The sequence below is a fragment of the Xenopus tropicalis genome, chromosome 6 (assembly GCF_000004195.4).
Source record: "Xenopus tropicalis strain Nigerian chromosome 6, UCB_Xtro_10.0, whole genome shotgun sequence".
Lineage (NCBI taxonomy): Eukaryota > Metazoa > Chordata > Amphibia > Anura > Pipidae > Xenopus > Xenopus tropicalis.
This window is the reverse complement of record NC_030682.2, coordinates 50,452,782-50,479,873: the sequence shown is the minus strand read 5'-3', so window position 1 is coordinate 50,479,873 and position 27,092 is coordinate 50,452,782. Positions and strand designations below refer to the sequence as shown.

Sequence of the window (27,092 nt, the reverse complement as noted above, 5' to 3'; positions counted from 1 at the left end):
ACGGGCAGCATAGGGCAGGCAGAGTATGCCACACACAGGCAGCAAACAGGGCACTTACAGTCTGAGTCCAGGTTGAGAACAACACAGGGGCCAGTTAATCTCATTACTGATACTTTTGAAAGCTTTCACAAAGTAAGCAGTCACGGCAGCCATAATAAGGTTTCCCTGTCCACTAAAATTAATGCTTGATGCCAATGTTATTAATAGGAAGAAAATACGATTGTAAATACGATTTCAATGAGGCCAACTAGGGGGCTGTTTAAGTAGAGAGTATAAACCATGAAAATCTGCTGTGAGCCATGTGCCACATGCACTTTGTGACCACACCCCTTTTACCAAAAAATACTCCAGTCAGGATAATGACTACAGAAAATGTATAACAAGCATATTTACCAAGAAAGAGTAAGTATAGATAACAGACATTTTAACCTAAGATGTTCCAGTATAATTACAGGTATAGGACCCATTATCCAGAATGCTCGGGACCAAGGGTATTCCGGATAAGGGGTCTTTCCGTAATTTGGATCTCCATACCTTAAGTCTGCTAAAAAATCAATAAAACATTAATTTACCCCAATAGGATTGTTTTGCATCCAATAAGGGGTAATTATATCTTAGTTGGGATCAATTACAAGGTACTGTTTTATTACTACAGAGAAAAAGGAAATCAGTTTTAAAATTCTAAATTATTTGATTAAAATGGAGTCTATGGGAGACAGGCTTTCCGTAGTTCGGAGCTTTCTGGATAACGGGTTTCCGGATAAGGGGTCCAATACCTGTACTAAGGAAACTGGACAATCAGCATATTAACCCCAGACATGCCAGTACAGTTACTACAGAAAATGGAAAATAAGCATATTAGCCCCAAACTTGCCAGTATAATGACTGTAAAAATGGCCAATGAGCACTCCATTAATTCCAGACATTCCAGTAAGATGAATGCAGTAATAGATAGATTGAAAATATTCCTTCACCTACACTTGCACAAGTTGAATCCCAACAGCAAAGGTCTTCTTTCCTGTTGCTCCCTCGCTTCTTGTTTCTCTGCCTTAGTCATGTAAAAAAATCCAAGATGTCTGTGTACCCACAGTAGAATGCACTTCTATCTTGGATGCTTTTTTTTGAGAAGCAGGAAGCTGAGAAGAACCAAAACAAGCAGGGCAATGTGGGGCATTTTAAGAGAGATCTGGGGCAGGGGTCTGTAAGCTGTGAGGGGGCTGCCCCCCCCTTGCCCCTATTTGCGGATGCCCATGTTGTTGATGTATACTCCCTTATATTGTCCAGCACTGTGTGAATATGTTGGCACTTTAAAATATATGTTTATAATAACAGCATAATTGCTAGAATTCTAACCAATATCAATATATGTTAGTCAAATTATTAAAATAGCCAGCACGTTTAAAATATGACATTTTTCAAGGCAGTTTAAGGCAGTTTAAAACTTATAAAACATACATATTTTAAAAAGAGGACAATTTAAGATGATGATGTAGAATGAAATATACTGCTTTAATGCTGTGGGTGTTACAGAGGGAGACTTTTATGCAGGCTGGTATTTTCTATATAGGGCCCATGCATAGGGCAGCAGTTTCAGAGGGACTGGTGCTTTATTTAATGTCACAAAAAAAATATGGTATAGTAGTTTCATTTTTAATGAGTGCCCTTTCACTTGTCAGAAAATTAGGCAGATCAGTGGGTGCTTTTGTTGTTTATGTTAATATATAAATGTGGAAACAGGTACAGGAAAACACAGAAAATCTGCTGAGATTTGTTTATTATGCACAAAATGTCTCAGACACATAAAGGGGCAGTCACTTTACAGCAGACCTGAGACCTGGGGTTTTCCGGATAAAGGATCTTTCCGTAATTTGGATCTCCATACCTTAAGTCTAAAGTGGAAGATGGCCTTTCCGTAATTTGGAACTTTCTGGATAAGAGTTTTCCGGATAAGGCATCCCATACCTGTAGAAACAAAATCAAATAACTGAATTTGACACGCATCCTGTACATCTTCAAGACAATGTGTAACCCACCAGAATGTATTAGACCTAACTGTCAATCAAAATCTGACACTAACTCCGACACTACTGAATTTTTTATTGAGTATATTTATGTTCCTTTAAGCACAAAATTGAAATTTCAGCCACTGCACCTTTTAATTAAACTCCTCCCTTTAACTAATAGCAAATAAGTACAAACACACTGGATCTGGCACCACTCCCCTCAGCTATGTCACAATTAGTAAACAGTATTCCTGCTCTACCGACACGAGAGGCCCCTACAAGTTGAATCGGAGCTGTGAGGAGGAAGAAAGTGAAATTGCAGACATGACTTTCCTCCCAGACTTCTCTAAGGAAACATGGACTCTGCTTGTCCTGCTGCTGACTCTCCTTGCTTAGTATGTGACTTGTTTATTGTTGATTAAAAACCAGGTTCCTGTGGCCAGGCCATATTCTAGGTGTATTCTCTCCAAAGCAATGCTGATGTTTTCATTCTGTTTTTTCAATTAATGAAAGAGATTTTTTTTTAATTTCCTTTAATTAACAACAATGTTATCCCAGTGGAGCTTACAATCCAAATCCCTATAACATGCATGCCATGGTCAGTTTTATCAACAGCCAATTAAGCTGAGTATTTCTAATTACATTGGGCAGATTTATTAAACTAGATGCTAAATAGCACCAGTACGGTCACCCATACGAACCAAACAGATTGTTGCTTCATTTTTAAATGTAATCAATTGGCCAAAAGCAAGATATTTAGTTATACACCAAATAATAGTGTTTTGGGGAATCCTTTTGAGAATGGAGAAGGAGCTGAGGATTTATGTTGATAACAAGTCAGTGGCATAACTTCATATACACCAGACCCTGCAGCAGGGGGGGGGGGCAAGTCTGCTGCATTCCCTACGTTCGAATGATAGTCTCCTGGTCTCCCAGTATTTTCTTAAACCTTGGCATGTCACTGTATATTTTAAAGACCTTGTTATTTGCTGTTTTTTTAACAGTTATGCAATCTGGCCATATCGATTATTTAAAAGATATGGGATTCCTGGCCCCACCCCCATTCCATTTATTGGAACATTCCTTGGAAACAGACATGTAAGTATTTTGTATGTGTGCCTATGTGTGGTAACTAATCAACTTTTGCCCCTATAGATTGAGTCAGTAGTGTATTGGATAATGGGGGCCAAATTGATAGCCTGTCCAAACATTATTTGGCCAAGGATAAGTCTGGCGATGTGGTACTTTCTTGACAAGTGTTACCCCTTTATGATTCAATTAAAGGCTCAGCGGCAAAATGATTGGATCAGCCTTATTTGTCCTAGGAAGTGGCATTTTAAGTACAAAAAGGCCCACACAGCCCCCCACCAGCCCACTAAATAGTGACTATCTATGGCATCTTGCAGCAGCCTCTCTGGCATTTGCCAGAATCCACAGGTTGCCAGTCCAGGGCCTGATGTGGATGGCAAAATCAGACAAAGTTCCAGTTATGGAACAGGTGCAGATCTTGCTATGTATGTCTAGCTTTACACACATGTATGCATCAAGCCAAGCAATTAAACACACATTCCAGTTCTTCCAGTTTCTATATTACTTTTGTTTGCATTACTTTGTCGGTTAATCCCTATAGAACAAAATAGTTCAATCCCTGTGTTGGAAAGCCAAGAAGTATCCTTTTCAGATGCAGTCTCAACACACACATATACGTTTTCAACAGGGGCTTAATTATAGATGCCCAGGTCTCCCCTTGCCCTGTGACCCTGCACACCAGTGCCAATACAAACACAATGTAAATGAAGAGATTGCTGGTCAACTTACAGATGGATTAGGGGTGTGACTATGGGTTCTGTTTTTTCTATAGCTATGTCATTAATTTCCAGAGCATCTGTAGCTATGTGCTCTGGTGGTAAATGTTGAGCAGGAGCGTGCATTCTAGAAGTCAGCCTGGTCCTGGTTAGGGGGCAGGTGGCCCTATTCCTCTTTAAGCCTGCTGCACAATTATGTAAATATATATGCATTGGTTAAGAAGGGGTTTAAGTATGAACTTCAGTTTCCTTTATTATTAAATTGTGGTCAAAGCTTTTGTAGAAATGTAAATTGTAAAACTGTAAAATCTATTTCTCAGGTATTTAAAATACAGGTAACATTGGTAAGCCACACCTAGGGCCATGTCACACAAGGAGTTTCCCCCACCAGTGGATCTATGTGCAATTCAAATCAAATCAAAAAATTCAAATCAGACTGAACTGACATATATGTGCAGTTTGTAGGGATCCTTTGTGAAAGGCATTTAAGTGTGCACAAAATAATGTGTATGTTTTCCTTTTCATGTCAGAAATTAGCCTTTTTTACTCAAAGATTAGCTGATAAAATCTTAGCATGCCAAGCCAACCATCATTTTATGACAGATCAGTATGACAGATGCTGCAATGCAGAAAAATACACCATGTGCATTTATAGAGGGTTCTGTAATGTTATAAGTTGTAATTGGTGCCTAGTGATGTCACTTGTGTTACATGATACACTAAGGGGCTGATTTACTAAGACACGAATTCGAATCCGAATTGGAAAAATTCCGATTGGAAAACGTACATTTTGCGACTTTTTCGTAGTTTTTGCGATTTTTTCGGCTCCTTTACGACTTTTCGGAAATTATTGCGACTTTTTCGTTACCAATACGAATTGCGCGAAAAAACGCGAGTTTTTCGTACCCATTATGACTTGCGCGAAAAAACGCGAGTTTTTCGTAGCCATTCCGAAAGTTGCGCAAAATCTGGCAATTTTTTCGTAGCATTCAAACTTGCGCGAAAAGTCGCGCCTTTTTCGTAGCGTTAAAACTTAAAAGGCGCGACATTTCGCGCAAGTTTTAACTGTACGAAAAAATCGCGACTTTTCGCGCAAGTTTTAACACTACGAAAAAATCGCCAGATTTTGCGCAACTATCGGAATGGCTACGAAAAACTCGCGTTTTTTTGCGCAAATCGTATTGGTAACGAAAAAGTTGCGATAATTTCCGAAAAAATCGCAAAATACCGATCATTACGAAAAAAACGCAATCGGACGCATTCGGCCCGTTCGTGGGTTAGTAAATGTGCCCCTAAGACATAATTACCATATTAGAAGAAATGACCCTGTATTTAATAAGTGGTTATGGGATTCTAACTTGGTATCAGTACTGGAACGGTTCTTTTAAAGGAACAGTAACATCAAAAAATGTAAGTGTTTTAAAGTAATTAAAATATAATGTACTGTTGCTCTTTAAAAAACTGGTGTTTTTGCTACAGAAAAGCTACTATATAAATAAGCTGCTGTGTAGCCATGGGGGCAGCCATTCAAGCTGGAAAAAAAGGAGAAAAGGCACAGGTTACATAGCAGATAACTAGTAGATAAGCCCCATATAATGAGGGTTTATCTGTTATCTGCTAAGTAACCTGTGCCTTTTCTCCTTTGAATGGCTGCCCCCATGGCTACACAGCAGCTAACTTATATAAACTATAGTAGTCTTTCTGAGGCAAACACACCAGTTGTAGCAATGCAGGGCGACAGTACATTATATTGTAATTACTTTTATACACTTTCATGTTTTGGTGTTACTGTTCCTTTAACTGTGGTCATAGACCTGTGCCTAGCCGACAGAAGTGAATGTTTCACTTCATTATGGAGCAAAACCATCTATGGATAACTGATCTGTGTATAAACGTTACTTGATTCCAAACAACTGCCTTTTTCAGGGGCTTATGGAATTTGACATGAAGTGCTTCAAGAAATATGGAAACGTTTGGGGGTGAGTTCAGTCCCTGTCTCTTGTTTAATCACCAAGTAATGTTATTGCTGTTTATTGTGGTGGGACCACAATGCAATGGTGTACCATGAGGGCAAACGTTAGGTCAGGGTATGTAAAATTAAGACAACAATCCAGTTTACTTCTTTCCTATATGACTCCCCACTCTGGAACCAATCATGACCATCTCTAGTGCAGAAAGGAAGTTGACATTTCCATTAGAACAGAGTGAAAAAATGTTCAGAAACATTTGTCCCTTATTTCATTTAATGTCTGATATTTGTTCATGTGTATGATTTTTAAATACTTTAGAGGTTTGACCCATGTACTATTTCCCACATTTAGTAAATTAACATAAAAGCCCTAGCATAAGGCTATGTGTCCTATATAAGCTAAATGTTTGCACTTCTTTTAGAATGCTTGTTTCATGGGATCTGTGAGTAGTTGATGTTTTACTGCAAATACAGACAGATATATTTGGGGTTGCCACCTTTCTTTTGGGCCTGTATTAACTGATAACGTAAGGAGTGGGGGGGGGGGGGCGTGATGTTGGGGGGATAGACAGAGCCCATGCAAATTTAGTAAGCCGGTAGGGTTTAGGGACACACAGGGGGAGGGAAGTGAGGGTATTGGTACAGTTTTTAGGCGTGCTGGGGGTTGAACAACTAGGGATTGTAACTTTAGCAGCAGTTACATTGCAAATGTAGGGACCCATAGGGTTAAGCTGCCCTATGGCTTTAAACCCTACCTCTTCCTGATTGTACTGGGCAAAGACCCATGTATCTAGTTTACAGGTATGCACTATACTTTATTGGTTAGTTGGTTGACCCCACCCTTTGCACACTCTTATAGTGTCTATCAAGGAGGTATGGATTCCTCTTTGGCTGCCTCTGTGTCTCAGGAACAGGTCACTGAGCCTGGGATCAGAACAAGGCCCCAGTAAAGCATTATTGCCCTAGGGTCACCATCTGCTCTAGAGAAATCGGGGACAGGGACCCCGTGAACGAGGACCAGTTAGATAGTTACTCTTGTAAGAGCACTCTGTAGGAGAGTGAGATAGAGAGAGTAGGAAGCAAGAGCAGCTCGGCTCCACCAAGGAAAGTAGCTGGAAGTATCTTTTCATACAAGCAATGTTGCCTCAGCAAAGGGCCACGGTTTAAGACATAGGAGACAGGCAGTATCTCAACCCTGTTCCACAGTCGGCTGTAGGACTCTTAAAGCTAGAGGTTTGGACTGCTTCCAAAGGGTGGCCAAGCTGACCAGGTGCATTTACCCTGCCCAGACTCCCAAAAGAGGTGGGATAAACCGGTGTGCGTCCTTTCTTGTCCTCAGAGTACTACTGTCATTTAACATCTGTATCTGCATTGTGAGTATAACCCTGCATTGCTACTTGTCTCTGACAATAAATCTGTCTATAGTTCAACTGCAAGAACCTTCTGGCGTCCATCTTTGTTTATCTGCACTGCACACAGCTACAGTGAGTTGTAGTTCCATTACACCCTTGCTCCGCTTGGTCTCTTCCATATAGCGAAGGCCCATCCTGTCTAAGAGTTGCATGTACCCCATGCTCAAATACCTATACTATCCGTGCTTTGACTGTTTTACAGCAAAATAGGGGTTACACAGGTAAATTTGCAGTACCAGCTCTGACCTTGGCTGATATTTTAACGACTTGGCTAGTGAAATACTGGCCAAGTGACAGTCATAGATATATTCAAAGTTGGTTGGAATGTACAGTAATAAGACAGTGCTCTATGGCATTGAAAGCCATAGTAGTTGAAATAGTGTACATTTCCTGAAATTTAAAGTAAAATTAAGAAATAAATGTACTGCATTGCAAATACTCTGAAAGCAAATAGTTAATGTGATTTGCAGGTGCAAAACATACTGTATGTGCTGCATAGTAACCTGAAGTTGGCTGGCTGCTACTTGTAATCAGTAATCAGTGTCGGCCAGGCTACCAGGACTTGGGACTTAGTACCTGGTGGGTACTGGCCTAAATGGGCCCTTTGTCCTTTCTGGATTACGGAGTATTAACTCTTTGCTGCCTTTTCTAGTTTCTGCTTGTGTTTCATTTATTCCCAGCAGTGAAAAAAGCTAGGAAAGGCTTAGTTTAGGCTTAGTCTGTGATAGTGTCAGGGAAGTGACTGAAACCAAATTTATTGCTGCAGATAAACAGGAAAATTCAGGAAGGCTGTTAAATACATAGAACTGGCAGGGGGAGTTTCTCAGAAAGAATTTGCAAAGTGTATGTGGCAGAGCAAGAGCTAAGGCTAATGTCAGGCCTGGCGTATATTTTTGGCAAGCCGAAAATTGCTTGCCGAAAATAGCGCCATACACCTCCTACCTGTGCATGCTCCTGATTGAATGGAATATGCTCAGGTGCAGGCACATGTAGCTAAGATCTGCCAAAAAACGTGAGACTTCATATCTTCGGCGGATATCGACTACAAGTGCCTGCACCCAAATAAATTGAATATGCCGGGTATAGGCACATATATCCGCCAAAAAATTTGAGACTTCTGCACCCGAGCGTATTCAGTTCATTCGGGTGCAGCCACAGGTAGGGACTTTTTTGAACGTATGGAGCGTATTCTCGGCAAGTGTTTTTTGGCTTGCCAAAAAATATGCTCTATACGCTCCATGTGGCATTAGCCTTAGGCCCAAGCATTCATACAGGCTTTGTGAGTTCTTTTAGAGTAAAAGGGCAAAACTTATTAAATTTTATATTTAATGTTACAAAAAGTAAACATATACAAAAAAGATACTACAAACAGACATACACATGCAAAACAGTTAATAAAATAAAAGGTAATAAAACACAGAGAAACACTATAGGGTTGATTCACTAAAGTGCGTTAAAACGAGCGCTATTTATAGCATGCGGTAAAAATTTTATCGCATCTTAATTCACTAAAAGGATATTTGCGTTAATTTAGACGCAATGCTGTTTGCGTTATTTAAGTCGTGAAGACTATTTTCGTGCGGTATTTGATGCAATGCGCGCTAATTAATACAGCGTACTACTTGTCGAGCATGCTAATTAACACGTGCGCTACTTTTCGCGCACGCCATATTAGCCATACACACCATTACGTTCGTAAAACTACTTTTTTTGAAAATGACCATTTCCCTGCAAACTGGAGGCTACATCACTCTAGGGCCAACACATACTTGAATAAATCCCACTGCAAAGTCCATATTGTGTTGCCAAAAGCTCATTAACTGTACTTTTCTATAATTACCGCCTGTCCCAAGTAGGTGTTAATTTTCACAATATTTAGCGCGTCTAAGTGTTTGTGAATCATGCGTTAGTATTATTTCTGCGCGCTTAATAACGCAATGTGGTAAAATTAACGCATTCGGTTGCACGCTAATTAAAGCACACGATATGCGACTTAACGCATGCGATAATACTTTAGCGAATCACGCGTTTTTTTGTGTGTATCAATTGTAACGCAAAAAAGCATGAGATAACGCTTATCGCACTTTAGTGAATCAACCCTCATGTACGTTACCAAGTAATTCCTTTGCACACCCACGGTACATGTTCACCCAAGCTCTCAGGTCTCTATGCCGCATTGTGTGGGGTCTAGGGCACCCAATGCAGCATATAGAGCTTGCGCACACGCACCGCACACCTTAGGGTTGATTCACTAAAGTGCGTTATTTTTTATCGCACTTTTTTTGCGTTAAAATAGACGCGAAAATTAGCGCGTAATGCACTACAGTATTACCGCGTGCGTTAAGTCGCATGCGTTAATACTAATACATGATTCACAAACACTTAGTCGCACTAAATATCGCATTAGGCTATGCGAAAATTAACACCTACTTGAGGCAGGCGGTAATTATAGAAAAGTACAGTTAATGAGCTTTTGGCAATAAAATATGGACTTAGCAGTGTTATTTATTTAAGTCTGTGTTGCCCCTAGAGTGATGCAGCCTCCAGTTTGCAGGGAAATGGTCATTTTTAATACAGTAATTTTATGAAAGTATTGGCATGTATGGCTAACATGGCGTGCGTTTATTCGCACGACTATTTATATGCGGCTACAAGTGATGAAATGTTTCGCCAGGCATGGATTTGCGGCGAATTTTTGGACGTGCGGCAAATTTTTCCGAGGCAAATTTTTTCATGCGTTTCACAAAACAATCCGCCAATGGCAAAACGCATGAAAAAATTTGCCGCTGAAAAATTCGCCGCACGTCCAAAAATTGTCGCAGGCGTCAAAAAATAATAGTCACGGGCAACAATTTTTTTGCCCGCACAACATTTTTGCCGTTTTGCGAATTTTTCGCTAAAGATAAATGGAACAGATTCACTCATCACTAGCGGCTACTATTTATAAGCAGCTACTAATTATATGCTACCATTTATATGTGGTGATAATTTATATGCGGCAACTATACGCGGGCATTGATTAGCGCATGTACCGCCAAATACCGAACGAAAATAGTCTTTGGGAGTTAAATAACGCATGCAATATCGCGCGTAAATTAGCGCAAGTGTGCTTATAGTGAATCGTGCGTTAAGTCGCGAAAATTTAGACGCAATAACATTTTTAACGTGTGCTATAAATAGCGCTCGTTTAACGCACTTTAATGAATCAGCCCTCTTATCTGCCAGAGCTCTCCCAGCAAGATGCAACTAAATGACTCTGCCAGCACAAATAATAAGTAAAAGAGTAGAGTCAAGAAATAATAATTTTAAAAAGCTATATGGGCCCCCATGATCACATGGACCCCTTGCTTTGCCTGCTGACTGTGGTCTGTGCTGTATCTGTGTCTCCACAGATACAGCTTAGAAGGGGGGCCATACAAAGTGTAGCCTAATGGCCCCGCAAATCATTAATCTGCCATTTACTGGACTATTTTTTCTGATCTCTTGATTTTCTTCAGCTTTTATGATGGGCCTCAACCTGTACTCGCTATATTGGATCCTGTGATAATTAAAAGTATCATGGTCAAGGAGTGTTACACAAACTTCACCAACAGAAGGGTATGTTTCATCTTATGATACAGAAAGATTTCAGGGCCATTTATCTTATTACAATATATATATATAGGTTTCTAGATTGCTAGATTGTATATATTTAACAGACGTAAATTGTAACTGAAATTTTTTTATTAATAGTGAATTTGTTAATACGGCAATAGCTGTGGCTAAAAAACAGGATTTTCATTCCTATTTTCATTGAGATCTCTGCAGCTGCCTTGTCTTCCATTAAATCCCTCTATAACAGTGCTGTCTAATTTCTGTGGTACAGACGGACGGAATTTTTCCGACCTACGTGGTGGAGGGACGATAATGGAAGCCAGTTTTGACCACTCCCCTTTTTGAAACCACACCCACTTGAAACCACACCCGTGTTATCACATGACCATACCCATATTAATGGTTGTAGTACAGCAAAAACCTGCCATACTCTGCCTTCCCTACCCTGCCTGTGTGTGCCATACTTTGCCTGCCCTACCCTGCCTGTGTGTGCCATACTCTGCCTGCCCTACCCTGCCTGTGTGTGCCATACTCTGCCTGCCCTACCCTGTCTGTGTGTGCCATACTCTGCCTTCCATACCCTGCCTGTGTGTGCCATACTTTGACTGTGTGTGCCATTCTTGGCTGGTTTGTGCCATACTTGGCCTGTGTGTGCCATACTCTGCCTGTCCTACCCTGCCTGTGTGTGCCATACTCTGCCTGCCCTACCCTGCCTGTATGTGCCATACTCTGCCTGCCCTACCCTACCTGTGTGTGGCATACTCTGCCTGCCCTATGCTGCCTGAGTGTGCCATACTCTGCCTGTCCTACCCTGCCTGTGTGTGCCATACTCTGCCTGTCCTACCCTGCATGTGTGTGCCATACTCTGCCTGTCCAACCCTGCCTGTGTGTACCATACTCTGCCTGCCCTACCCTGCCTGTGTGTGCCATACTCTGCCTGCCCTACCCTACCTGTGTGTGGCATACTCTGCCTGCCCTATGCTGCCTGTGTGTGCCATACTCTGCCTGTCCTACGCTGCCTGTGTGTGCCATACTCTGCCTGTCCTACCCTGCCTGTGTGTGCCATACTCTGCCTGTCCTACCCTGCCTGTGTGTACCATACTCTGCCTGCCCTACCCTGCCTGTTTGTGGCATACTCTGCCTGCCCTATGCTGCCTGTGTGTGCCATACTCTGCCTGCCCTACCCTACCTGTGTGTGGCATACTCTGCCTGCCCTATGCTGCCTGTGTGTGCCATACTCTGTCTGTCCTACCCTGCCTGTGTGTGCCATACTCTGCCTGTCCTACCCTGCCTGTGTGTGCCATACTCTGCCTGTCCTACCCTGCCTGTGTGTGCCATACTCTGCCTGTCATACCCTGCCTGTGTGTACCATACTCTGCCTGCCCTACCCTGCCTGTTTGTGCCATACTCTGCCTGCCCTACCCTACCTGTGTGTGCCATACTCTGCCTGCCCTATGCTGCCTGTGTGTGCCATACTCTGCCTGTCCTACCCTGCCTGTGTGTGCCATACTCTGCCTGTCCTACCCTGCCTGTGTGTGCCATACTCTGCCTGTCCTACCCTGCCTGTGTGTGCCATACTCTGCCTGTCCTACCCTGCCTTGGTGTACCATACTCTGCCTGCCCTACCCTCCTGTGTGCCATACTCTGCCTGCCCTACCCTGCCTGTGTGTGCCATACTCTGCCTGCCCTATGCTGCCTGTGTGTATGGCATACACAGGCAGCATACAGTGACACAATGCTGGCACTGCTCCTACAGTCTGCACAATAACTATATATTAAAAAACTTTTTAATAGAAGTACCACCTCAGTATATGTTCTTTTTGTAGTGTGCAGGGATTATTTGTGGGTTTCTACTGCTCCTACAGTCTGTCTGAGGTGGGAAAAGGGGAACAATGTGGGTGATTACAGCCTGAGCCTGAGGTGTGAACACTGCAGGGGGTGAATAATGCAGGGATTAAAAGGTGTGAACAACACAGGGGATTGCATTATTAAACAATACAGGGGGATTACAGCCTGAATCTGAGGTGTGAACCATGCAGGGGGGGCAGTTAATCACAGTACTGATACCATTTAAAGCTAAAAATTAAGCCATCAAAGCAGCCAGACAGGTGGGGGGCCACACAGAGGGGGTATGCGGCCCACGGGCCGCGAGTTGGACAGCACTGCTCTATAACAATGGTGCTACTAATTTTCCATTACATAGGATTTTGGTTTGAGCGGGCCCTTGAAGTCTTCTGTCCTTATGTCCAAAGATGAGCAGTGGAAGAGAATCCGCACAGTGCTTTCACCTACTTTCACCAGTGGAAAATTAAAACAGGTAAGACTTTTATAATCAGGTTCAGGAATGGATTATTTGAATAACACATTTGATTTTTATACTTTTCAATTTAAAATAGAGGTAGCTAGCTAATACACTGGGGATGCTCCATTAGACAAAAAAAATACGTTTTAGTGAATAGATGGGCTGGGGGACCATTTTACAATACTCTAAAGGAGACCATACATGAACAGATCCAGTACAGTATTCACTTGTTCCAAATACTGAATGAGGGGTCATACATGGTACTTCACTTTAGTATCTTTCTTGCACCATGCAATGGCCAACATGTTGCATCTGCTGTTGAAAATGTTTAATTATGCTGGATCGAGCGAAACAATTTCCACAGTACATAGATCTTGGTGAAATCATCAAGGCTGCATACTTTGAAAATAGTATAAAACAATTTGTTCATGTATGGCCAACTTAAACCAAGGTTTTAAACCAAGCCAGATCTTAACTCTGACTCAGAGATACCCTGAACCGAACACTAATATTACAAAGGATTTTGGGTAGTTCCAAGACCAATACAGGCACATTAACCAAAGAATACCAAGGGGCACAGCTGTGCATGTTACTTCCTTTATAAATGACTCCTGAGATAAGTGCATTTAGTTGTAGCCTGCAGTCTACCAAAATATTTATTTCTCATGCAAAAGCTTGGGGAAATGGACTGTACATAGCAGGACACTAGGGAACCAAAAAAACTCTCTAGCTATACCCTCCAGAGCAACTCAGGCTCGGTTTTTTCCTAGTGCCAGGAGGTTGGGACCAGGCCCAAGGTGGACTTACATCTGGGTGTTATTCTACAGTCCAGGACTAGCCTGGGCACCTGGGTTGTCTTAGGGTCTTTACTGTGTAGGCTCCCAGTATAGGCTCCATTGCAATGAGATTTCCGTTTGGGCCACTTAGCAATTCATGACCACGTTGTGGGACAGACAGCTAGCTAAAGCAGAGGTTTCTTCACAGGGCTGCTTGGTAAGTGATATCCCTAGAGACCTGGAGAGCTTGTTATAACAATGGGCACAATTGTGGCCTGATGGAACTGCTCAGCAGTAAAACAACTCAAGGATGCTCTGTCTAATTTCAGGCAATGTCATTCAATGGCTATTAAATGAATAAAGTGCTGTCTTGCATAAAAAAGGGCATTGACTCAAGGGATGAAAACATAATTTTGCCCCTTTATAGGTCCCTGGTAAGGCCTCACCTTGAGTATGCAGTGCAGTTTTGGGCTCCAGTCCTTAAGAAGGATATTAATGAGCTGGAGAGAGCGCAGATACGTGCAACTAAACTGGTAACAGGGAAGGAAGATTTAAAATTTAAGGACAGACTGTGAAGGTTGTTTTTTTTTTTTTGCTCTGGATAAAAGGCACTTGCGAGGGGACAAGATTAATCTTTACAAGTACGTTAGAGGGGATTATAGGCAGATGGGGGATGTTCTTTTTCCAATAAAAAAAAGATCATCGCACCACAGGCTACCCCTTTAGATCGGAGGAACAGAACAGGTGTTTTTTTCACGGTGAGAGCAGTGAGGTTGGGGAATGCCCTGCCTAGAGATTTTGTAATGGCAGATTCTGTTAATGCCTGTAAGAGGAGTTCTTGAGCAAACATAGTATCCATCCAGACTTGTCATGAAACTCCGTGACCTGAACATCGGTTCCTCCCTGTGCAGCTGGATCCTGGACTTCCTGACAAACAGACCTCAGGTGGTTCGGATCGGCAACATCACCTCATCCACACTGACACTTAGCACCGGTGCCCCCCAGGGATGTGTGCTCAGCCTCCTGCTGTACACCCTGTTCACCCACGACTGTACAGCAACACACAGCTCCAATACTATCATCAAATTTGCAGATGACACCACCATCATCGGCTGCATTTCTAATGGAGACGAGTCGACATACAGGGCCCTGACATCATGGTGCCGTGACAACAATCTGCTGCTCAACGTCAGCAAACCTAAGGAGCTCATTGTGGATTATAGGAGACTGCAGGGAGGAGGCCATACCCCACGTTGGTGTGATCACAAAAGCTGCAAGACAGAGGCTCTTCTTTCTGCGGCGCCTGCGAAGGTTCGGCATGGACTCCAGAATACTCACATACTTCTATCAATGCACCGTTGAGAGCATTCTGTCCGGCTGTATCACCACCTGGTATGGCAGCTGTAATGCTTTGGACCGCAAAGCTCTGCAGAGGGTGGTGAGATCAGCACAGCGCATCACCAGGACTGAACTGCCGGCCATGCAGGACCTGTACAGACAGCGCTGTAGGAGGAAGATGCAACGGATCCTCTCTGACCCCAGCCACCCCAGCCACAGACTTTTCACGCTCCTACCATCAGGCAGGCGGTACAGGAGCATCCAGACCCGCACCAGCAGATACAGAGACAGTTTCTACCCACAAGCCATCAGACTTCTGAACTGCTGACATTCTGCACAAACCAACACACACTCCCCATAACTGGACTCTTTGCAGTGTCACTTTAAGCAAAGCCACTTTAAATCCTCACTGCACAATTTCAAATAATTCATTGCATTTTTTTTATTGTAAATACCTTTATTGCTCACTTTTATTATATTTAATATGTAATATGTCTATGTAAAGTTGGGAGGAACACGGGTCAAAAAAAATTCATTACAGTAATGATGCTTCATTGTTATTGGTATATGACAATAAAACTTGAAACTATCCAAGGCTATTGTGATACTAAAAGCTACAAATAGTATTGATGTTGTTTGTTTCACTTACAAACATACAAACATAGGTTTGTATGTGCTGGGATCACTTGGAAGGGTCAAACGTTTTGGTATTTTTTCGCACCCAATGTAACTATGTAACACAGGATTCAGAACTTTCAAGTTTTCTGAGACTACAAAAGTTTTCCAAAATGCCTTGATCTGGTTGGCAATCTCCGAAACCCCAAGATTTGTATGCCTTTCTGTCAGCTCTTTGCAGTGTGCACCTGTGGGGGAAGACTGCATATTTTTCAGGGGGCCTGGCTGGCCCATTACCAGGATTCCTGAGTTAATTGATTCTCCAGTTTGCCATCCTGAGCTTACAGGTCCCTCCCCTCACTATTAATTCATGTCCAGAATCCCAGCAGACCTGCTCCTAAACCAGGCATTTCAAAAGGTGATTCAGGACATGCTAGATGCCACAGTCAAATCTCCAGTGCTCCAATCAGAACAGTTTTTGTAGTTCTGCTCCAGTCTATGTAAGGAACTATTGGGACTTAAACCCTGCATGGCATGTTCAGTCACTGTGCAGGTACCTCTCAACCACAGGAGACTAAGTTCCTGGCATGCCATTATTAGTTCTGGGAGTTCCTTGTAGCCATATTCTCCTGCTGGTAATTAGTTATTTTGTTCCCTTTAAAAGGACCGTTTGGTCCTGGCTGTATCATTTTGCTAACTTGCTTTATTTGTGGATTGTTCCTGAACCTGTATCCTGTGTTGTTCCTGACCTTGTTATGCAAAGTGCTGTTCCTGAGTTCTTGGTCATCTGTGTTCCTGTACATTGAGTTTCTAGTAAAGTTCTGTGCTCAAGATTCCTTGCTCCTGTCTCCTAGCCATGGGGCTCCAAACTAATGGTGTGAACCCGCACCACCATGACCTCCCTGATACTGTGTGGCACAGAAACAGGAGTCTTTCTGAGCAGATACTGCTCTCCTGCTAGACTAGGACCTCAGTGCAGTGGTGGCTCAACACTACCAATCTCACCAGGGGATGATCGCTAGCAGATCCCATCTGAAGGGTTATTTTGATGCACCTAAGCTTGGATGCTGTCTGTGATCTCAAATATTATGTTGACTTCACTGAAGAAATCTGCATGTCTGACACCCTTACTGTATTGTCATTCCTTCAGGCACCTGTCTGGAACAACCTACTTCCAAGACCACCATATCTTGGTGGCTCTGATACACCATTTGGAAGGCTTACAAAGCCAAGATCAGAACAACTCCCCTATGCACTCCACCAGGTCTCTAAGTACTTCCTGGGCATTCAGGAATTAAGCATCAGCTGAGAAACTTTGCAAAGTAGCTACTTGGTCCTCTGTTCACTCAAGTTCTATAAATTGTCGCCTTTGTGGCATCTGACACACACTTTGGACACAAGGTTCTAGAGGTAGCAGTTAATCTTGGCTCTGCTTCCTGCCCTTCCTTTTGTCTTCTGGCTAGGGGACAGATTTGGTATGTCCCTACAGCCCTGTGTCCCCCAAGCTATTTTGATAATCACCATTAAACCTCTTTCTCCTCACTTGCTTGGGGGGAACAGGGCTTTCTTCCTTTGGAAGAGGAATTCTTTTTATGTCTTCTGCCATGTTTTTTTGTTGAGTTTTACCAATCTTCATAGTTTTGTTCTGCTTACCTCCTTTGTTCTACAAAACTGATCCTAGGCTGAGCTGCACTGGAGGGTATAGCTAGATAGGGAGGAGTTTCTTTGGTTCCTTACTAAAGGTGGCCATATAAGGTAAGATCAGCTTGCTTGGCAAGGTCCCAAGTGAGAAGATCTTCTTCCCATACCTATGGGTGGGCAATATCAGGCTAATTCAGTCATTTGGCCCTGGGGTTAAATGATCGAATTAGAATGGCGGGTATTGGCACCCTTCGATTCGGGGACCATATCAACAAGCCAATGCTGTCCCTGATCCAACGAAAAATCCAACCTGCCTGATCGAGATCTGCCTGATTTCTGCAGGTGGAAGCTATACCCACAGCCCTTGTGCCCTCCTGTGCCCCCCAAACAATTGAGGAAAAAAGGTTTTACAGTGGGTATCAAAAAATCTTCTTTTTTTGCTTTGGTGCTGTTAAATGTTAGTGCACCATAATACTAGCAATACTAGATAATCTCTATAATACTCTGACTCTGAGGACAGAAAATGCCTTTTCTTTAGTATTTAAACTCAGCGGTTTCTACTTTTATACAGGCAGTCCTGGCAAATCATCTCTCTATGACCAATGCAGATATTGTCTAGACAAATGGAGCACAATGATGCAGTGCTGACTTTCTTTCTTTTATGTAGAGCCCAGAGTAGAGGTAGGCAGAAAGAAGGGGTACGTGTCTAGCGCCCCCCTACCATTGCTCCCTAGGCACATACTTCTGCCTACATCAAGTTCCAGACCTGCAATGTTGTCATAGTGGTTAGCACTGCTTACTTATAGCTTTGTGTTGACAGATACATTTCCAACCAGGGTGCTATCTGTTTGTATAAGCTTCAACCTGTCTTTATAGGTTTCCTCCAGATGCTTAGTTAATAGCACTGCTGGCAGGTTAGCTGGCTTTCCTAAAACTAACCCTATTGTATTTGTAACAGACAAATACAGGTGGCAGTTTTGCAGGGGCAGAATAAAGGGTAAAAAACCTGTGTAATGTATTGTTATTGCTATACAGATACACAATAGTAACGGAATAGGGAAGACTATGGGGGGTATATTATGGCTGTGATTATTACTCAATAAAGACTAATTTGAAAATATTAATACTGGTGGGAGGTTCAAGAGGCTGATTTTTACATTTATAAATTGCTTGTAGAAAGTTATTCTGAAAAGCAAACTTAGAAGCTCTTGCTAAAGAACCTATAAAACAAAATTGGCAAACTGATTTTTTTTTAATTTCTTTTATATTTTTTTATTTCATTTATATTTTGTTTTTGATTTGCCTACTACTAAATAATATGCCCATGTTTAGATGTTCCCCCTGATGAAACACTATGGAGAGTTGTTGGTGAAGAATATCCACAAGAAAATAGATAACAAGGAGCCACTAGACATGAAGAGGTAAGTGTGTAACCCTTTACTGTTCTAAGTACATACTCCAAATCCACTTAATAGAAAAGTTATGAATAACAACAATAACAACTGAACTAGATAATCCACATTCTCTGCAGCCAGACATAAGTACTGGGATGTATTTTAAGTTGGCATAGAATATATACCCTCTGGTTTTTGCTAGTGAGTTGCACAAATACATTTCTAAAGACCAGTAAAGACATGTATCATGTCTACTGAGCACAGAGGCATAGCTAGATGTTACAGGGTTCCACATAAAAAAGAGGGGCAAAATAGATGACCTGTTTTAACTTGCTCATGCATTAAGGCCTGTTGGGCCTGTTACACTCCTGAGCCACCCTGCTGTCTTGGGATCTGCTTCGCCTATATTTATGCCCCTGAATCACACACATTTAAGTACAAGTATGGGACCTGTTATCCAGAATGCTTGGGACCTGGGGTTTTCCAGAAAAGGTTTCTTTCTGTAATTTGTATCCCCATACCTTAAGTATACAAGATCGGTTCCATTTACATTGTATACAGGTATACAAGATCGGTTCCATTTACATTGTATACAGGTATACAAGATCGTTCCATTTACATTGTATACAGGTATACAAGATTGTTCCATTTACATTGTATACAGGTATACAAGATCGTTCCATTTACATTGTATACAGGTATACAAGATCGGTTCCATTTACATTGTATACAGGTATACCAGATTGGTTCCATTTACATTGTAATTTATTTTTATTTTAGTTACTCTTGGTGTATATGTGTTAAGAATTAGAGAAGAGAGAGAACGAGTTTCATGCACTTTTTTTATTTTACAAACTGTAATATTTTCATGGCTATGTGGCCATCTCTAAAGGTGTTTTAATATCTATGTTAAAATTCTGTGATATTAATTGCTTGTTTATTTGAAAACTAATAAACATAATTTGAAAACAACAGTTTACCACTGGAGTTTTATATTTGTGCAGTATATTTGGAAGTTACAGTATGGACACTATTCTGAGCACATCATTCAGTGTCAATGTGGATTCCATGAATAACCCCAATGATCCATTTGTCACCAACGCCAGGAATCTCTTCACATTCTCTTTCTTTAAGCCGCTTTTTCTGATTACAAGTGAGTTTCATTATTGTTTCCTTCTATATGTTAGTCATCTTTCCAGAATTAAATATACATAACAAAGAGAAGAAAATGAAAGATACATGTATATAAAGTGGGGGTACTAAGCTGGGAAACTAAACCACTGCCTTATGGCATCTAACATACTGTATGGCATACCATTAATGTGTGGCCACGTGTCACGATTCAGTAATGTCCACTCTATTTGATAGACTCCACCTTCATAATAAATGTGACTGATTTATTAACTGCAACAGATTTTTTTTAATAACCTTTAACAGCACCACAATAAATCCCCTCTTAGTTCTGCTAGACCTATCAGCAAAAACCATTTCAAACGACTTTATCCCACATTCCTTACTTGTCCCGCACTGCTTGCTGAGCCTATGCTGATGGCTTTTAATGTCTTTCCAATCAGTTTTGCACTAACTTTCTTTTCTGTTTTACTTTCAGTTTTGTGTCCATTCCTTGTTCCATTTTTGGACAAAATGAACTTCTGCTTTCTTTCTTCGAAATTCCTAAAATTTTTCAAGGATGCAGTTGCAAGTATCAAGAAAAAAAGACAAAAGGGTGCCCATATGGTATAATTCAACAACTGTATATTTAAATCTGGTTTTAGTATTGGCAGGGCATTTGCTTTTGGACCAAAAGACACAAAATACTAGTTAAGGTACAGGAAGCATATTACTTTAGAATATTTGGTATTAATACTATCCATTCAAGAAGGAAACATTTTGCAGTGAGCACAATAAATAATTCTTACTTATTTCAGTTGTCTCCTTTTCATCCCGTATGCTTTTATCTCAAACCCTAATACATTGCCTACATTTTACAGCCCTTGTTTTACTTTTTTTGCTCACTTTTAAAACCTCAAATAGAATTCACCCTCCGCCACTCTTAAATGGCATTATCCATATCTTCCTCTTGTTTGGGAAACATTAGAATAAGAGTATTGGGTGCTTTAGGGGATACGGCTATGTATCTGTTTAAAAGATATTGTATAGTTATTTATTTATAATTTTGGAATTGCATCCACCTCTACTGGGATTCTTTGCTCAAAGTCTTGTGGTGAGGGGGACATTAGCCTTTATATATGTTTTTATATTGGCGTGTTGACATTTACATGGTTTACATTCTTTTGTGTTTCACTGCTTATTTGGCTGAAAATTGTAAGATTTAAATTGATGGGTACAAGTGCCTGAAATTAGATATGTGCTGTATATGTATACAATCTGCTTTTGTCCTGCTTGCTCAATTTTAAATGAACTGCTGAGAAACTGTTTTTTAGAAATAAGCCAGACATGAGTGTGTATTCCCACAGTAGCTTTTTGTTATATGTAACAAAAGGTCTTTGTTTGCCCATGTGCAGTACCCATAGCTGCAAAAAGATGCTTTTAAACAGGTTACTAGTAAACTATTCCTACTAATCAGTTGCTATAGGTGAAATTCACAAATAATGTGTATATTGGACACAATGTAAATACTGCAAATATACTTGGGAATCAGTTGCACCAGTTAAACTTGTTGTACTTAGAATACAACATGTTAAGATGGCAGCCAGAGGTCTTACCCTGCTACAATTTCCTCATTGCTTTTACAGGATAGAGTGGATTTTCTTCAGCTTATGGTTGATGCACAAAGCAATGAAGGCGAGTCAGTACCAGAAGAGGAAAAACATAGACATAAAGGTAATGTATTGCAGTTTACAGTTCAAAGTACAGTTCAAACTGCAAACAGTGATAATATTGTGTGTTCTATTTACTGATTGCAATGACTAGCTATACTAGGTAATAGTCTATTAATGACTTGCTATACTAGGTTAGACTATATTTATCTTACATATAGAGTAAACAGGAGTGCTGGAGAAAGCTATACCCATTTCCAACATTCTTGACTATACCTGTTCTCTGTACTCTGTGAGCTTGGGTGCTGTTAAAACAAATTTCATTTTTAGAGATCTTCTCTGGGTATTTGATGTGTGGTACCCCAGGACAATATGGCATTATGGTATACTGGTACAAATGTGGTTGTATTGCAGTTTCTTTTACTGGTATTAAATCTGGCAACAAATATTTGCCAGACCTGCCACCACAATTTGCACCTTAGTGCCACTCCTCTTATTAACCCATGTTCAAAAAAAAAACTCAAGCATTTGTGACTGCATATTAATCCTATTTAAGATGCTATTTGTGAGATGTTCCCATGTTTATGCACCTGCAGAGTTGTCAGACACTGAGATTCTCGCACAGTCACTTATCTTCATAATGGCTGGATATGAAACTACAAGCACAACCCTCATGTTTCTGACATACAACATAGCAAGGTATCCAGATGTGCAGAGAAAACTTGAGGAAGAGATTAATACATTACTGCCTAACAAGGTAATGAATCATTTAACAATTATTGGCAGACTATGGGATATACAGAGATCTGTCTCCAGAAACCTTCGATAATTATTCATTTTCAAAATGTCAAATAGTATGTTCTTAGTTGTGTAAATTATACCCTACATTGCAGTTTAGACAACACTTTCAATTACATAGAAATGAGAAACCAAGAATTAACCCTCCAGGCCCATTATAGCTGTACCGTACTACTGCTTTGTAAAGATAAATGTAAAGTTTTAGTTAGTCTGGCATTAGCAATAAAAGCCATAAGTGGAACCTTAAGGTGATGATGATATATTCTCTACAGGCACCACCAACCTATGATGCACTTATGAAAATGGAATATATGGATATGGTGATAAATGAGACCTTAAGATTGTTACCTCCTGCTATACGAATTGACAGAGTGTGTAAGAAGACAATGGAGATTAATGGAGTAACTATCCCAGCTGGAGTTGTAATTGTGGTACCGCTATTTGCTTTGCACCTGAATCCTGAGATCTGGCCAGAACCAGAAGAATTCCAACCAGAAAGGTATCATAAATGAGCAATATATATGGGCACCCTCAGTAATAAATAAAATAATATTGGTAACAACTGATTATTAAAGGTGCACTACCATCTAAAAATGATTTGTATATTATGTTTTTTTCCTGTCATATGATAACTACAAGCTAAACCCTCATGCCTCTTTCTAGCCATACTAGCCATATTCATCTAATAAGGAGAAGGTATTAACCTTTGTTTACACTGCAATTCATTGTCCTCAGCAAGTTATGCAACATACACTGATGCAACCGACACCATCCCTCTCCTAACCAAGATACATATATTGGCAAATCCTGTTATGAGTACTTGTGGAAAGTGAAAACCTTAACTCACATTTCTGCAGTTTACACTTTTATTTTTTAAAGTTTACACTTTTTCACTTTTGGGGAAAAAAAACACACAGCCTCCAACAACATCTTTGCTTGATTGTGCCTAATAAAGGGAAAGGTGTGTTAGATATATATTTACATTCAGATTCTGTTGTGTTATAACACCAGTGGGAAGATGTTGTCTGATCTGAAAAAATAATATCATTCTTGAGCCAAGACAAATGTAATTTAGTAACATATTTAAGTGTCTTGAGTGCAAAGTAGCCTTGTCAATTACATGGCCATCAGCTTATTACATTATACTTTTTTTAGCTGCATTAAATTAAAAGCCTTTTCCTATAGGCCATATTTATTGCTGGAACTGCAGGGAAATGGTCATTTTCATAAAAGTAGTTTTACGAAAGTAATGCTGTGTATGACTAATATGGCATTAGTTTTTTCGCAAGCGGCGACTATTTGTGCTTGATGTGTTGATTAGCGCGTGTTCCGTCAAATACCGCATGAAAATCTTCGCGACTTAAATAACGCAAACAGCATCGCGTCTAAATTAACGCAAATATATTTTTAGTGAATCGTGCATTAAAACGAGAAAAATTAGATGTGATAAAATTTTTACCGCATGCTATAAATAGCACACGTTTTAACGCACTTTAGTGAATCAACCCTCATGTCTTAAGGGGTGGTTTTAAGTTGCTGTCACACTTAGCAGTTTGTTATGCCAGAGACACTATTAAATTGGCATTTAATGGAGGACAGAAATGATTTACCAATGCTGGGGTACTACATGTCTATATCAAATATTCCCACATTGCTTGTACTCTTGTAAGGTGAGTTTAAACCTCTTGTCATATTTCTTCCATAGATTCAGTAAAGAGAATCAAAAGAACCAGGACCCATACAACTTTCTGCCTTTCTGCCTATTCCCACATTGCTTGTGCTACTGTAAGAGGGAATTAAGCTGTGTGTCATGTTTCTTTCTGTATTTTTAGATTCAGTAAAGAGAATCAAAAGAACCAGGACCCATACAACTTTCTGCCTTTTGGAGTCGGTCCTAGAAACTGCATAGGAATGAGATTTGCCTTAGTTAATATAAAACTGGCTCTCACCATCTTGTTGCAGAATTTCAAATTAGAGACATGCAAAGACACTCCAGTAAGTAGCAGCCAAATTCCAGATACACCCATTGTACTGCATTTCATACAAACATCACAGAGCAGCATACATACATTTAGATGATTTATATCTGTATTTAAAAGGTGCATGAATATGAATGATTGTAATGCAACAGAACATTCGCTGTTGTAGAAATGTAAGGTGCTCCAAAGTGGGAGCACATTGCATTGCTTCCCGGAGCTAGGGGTAGGCAGAGAGCTGAGTAGGTATGTGCCTAGTGCCCACTACTCTGTTGCGCCCTAGGCAGGTGCTTGCCCTAGTTCCGGCCCTGATCACATGACTCACTGAAGCTTGTGATTTATAATAAATAATGTACAGCCTGTTGTACAATATGAGGATATTAGAAGTCACCTTGGAACACCATGACCTGTATAAATGCAGGCCAAATGATCTCATAATGAGATAATAGCCTATGATTAAGTTCCCCTTTTTAAGCACAAATCGTGTCAGGCTTCTGTGTTTGAGATGTTTTTTCTTAAAATAAAATTAAACATGTTTTAACTGCACCATAATCTTTGTTATTTGGTCAAGTTTTGTGCCAACCCTATTCTTAGTATGAGATAATTTGGCCTGGAAATGTCCCTGTAAGCTAAAGGGTATTTAGGGTGTACCTGGGTCTTTCACTCTATTTAGGTGAGTTCACCCCAAGGATAAATATAGCCGGAATAACCTTTTTATTTTTATTTTGGAATGTTTTACTGTATAGAAGCACTCTGCCTTCAGCCTTATGCCTTTATATGGTCATGGAACTACTTATAGTTTACAATAAGTACAGTATTCACTATAAATATGGGATCGGTTATCTGGAAACCCATTATCCAGAAAGCTCTGAAGTACAGGAAGACCCCTTATGCAGAAAACCCCAGATCCCGAGCATTCTGGATTACAGGTCCCATACCGTATATATATATATTATGGCAATTAATTGTTTTGTTTAAACCTCATCGGTTCCCTTTTCTGGATATTAATAGCAGGCAGGTTTGGAATGCTATGCATAATGAATTTGTCAATATGATTCATATTATGGATAATGAATGTATGTTTTTTTATTTTTAGGTTCCACTGAAAGTTTGTACCAGGGGAAACCTAAAGCCCACAAAACCTATTATTCTGAACCTTGTTCCTAAAGGAGCACAGACAACAGAAGAACAGATGTAGGAACAACCAAATCCAAATTCACTCTTTTTAGATGTAATGGTTGAAATAACATGTAAATATGTATCACTTCTCTTTTGCATTTATCTTTGATCCATGCTAAAAATAAAGTAACCCTTTTGCTTTCAGAAAGTCTTGGGCATTATTGGTTACCTTATTCCCAGTGTGTATTTTTTTAAGGATTTTATTACTCTTATAAGGTGGTGGAACCTAAACCCGGACACACCAAGCTTTAGTAAAGCAACCAACACCAACAACCAAGTGCGATAACATACAATTGCATACTTTCTGTCTATCATGTTCACTCAGGGTAGTCTAAGTAGGTGAGTTTCCAGCCAGCCTCCCCACACTATGTCAAATTTATTTGGTTGACCTCTTGCCTCATATGTTGAGTTTGATCAATGGAGGCATCCAGTGCATGATTAGCACTTTTTTTGCACAGTACAGTAGTGATCTTGCATAGTTAGTGGCAATGAGGTCATTCACAAGACCTAATAGACATATTTCTGGTTGATGCAATGGAAGGGCTAAGGTTCTCATCATATACCTGGTAATTTTTACCCAATACCTGCTGATGATGGGACAGAGCACAATTGTTTTTAAAAACTTTCTAGAGTGTGACAACAATTTAGATCATTTTGCAGTCTGTGGTATAGAAAGATTAAGCCTAAATCAGAGAGGTGGGGATTTAACAAAATAATTGCTTTACGAAGAGACCAAATGGATCATTTTTGCAACTAGGTTTCCTTTAGGCATGAACAATGAACATTGTGATTTTTAATCATCACATTTACAACCAATCCTACCACTTTCCTTTATGTATATACCATTTTTAACTTTACGTTTTTTGCCACTTCTGTTGAGATGAATTGGTGCTTTTTGTTTATTCATTGTTCTTATTTGGTTTTAAATCAGTGTTAACAAAGTTTTTCTTGTTTTGTTCTGCCTTCAAAATGCATGGGATTTATTCCTCCTTAGGTGGATGTGTTCCCAGTTTTGATTGACAGATGATAATTTTATTAAAATATACCTGTGTTTTGTACCAATGGGTGATTTGTGGAATTAACTTTGATCATTATTATGCAATCCCCTTTAAATATCTTGTGCTGAGAATCTATGACTAGCCTATGACTGTTTGAGAAAACAAAACGGACAAGGCTGCCTTTGTCTGTACAGAAATAAAATCAACTGGGGCAACAAAAAGAAACTGAATTTTAGAAAAGCAAATTTTAGCTCCTTAAGGGCAGCGCTTCAGGGCATAGATTGGGGCATTATATTTTCTGATAAAAACACAGAGCAGAAATGGTTGTCATTTAAAATTATATTAAATCATTACTGTTCTCAATTTATTCCATTAATAAGAAAAAGTAGAAGTGTTAAGAATCACCCTATGTGGCTTAACTCTGAGGTAAAGAAGTTAATAGGGAGAAAAAGGAAAGCTTTTAAGAAATATAAGTCAGAGGTGACAGGTGGACCATCGCTTAGAGCCCAGAC

At 40.4% G+C, this 27,092-nt stretch overlaps 1 protein-coding gene across 1 annotated transcript; it reads left to right on the top strand.

Annotated features, from left to right (window-relative positions):
- The first annotated feature begins 2,042 nt into the window (after positions 1–2,042).
- Positions 2,043–25,732, top strand: LOC100487846 (cytochrome P450 3A8). Its single transcript, XM_018094995.2, has 13 exons — positions 2,043–2,398; positions 3,008–3,101; positions 5,735–5,787; positions 10,687–10,786; positions 12,987–13,100; positions 18,788–18,876; positions 19,854–20,002; positions 20,459–20,586; positions 21,606–21,693; positions 22,226–22,386; positions 22,700–22,926; positions 24,260–24,422; positions 25,500–25,732. Exons 1-13 carry the CDS (start codon positions 2,328–2,330, stop codon positions 25,599–25,601), a joined length of 1,539 nt encoding a protein of 512 aa, XP_017950484.2. The 5' UTR covers positions 2,043–2,327; the 3' UTR covers positions 25,602–25,732.
- Positions 25,733–27,092: the final 1,360 nt, after the last annotated feature.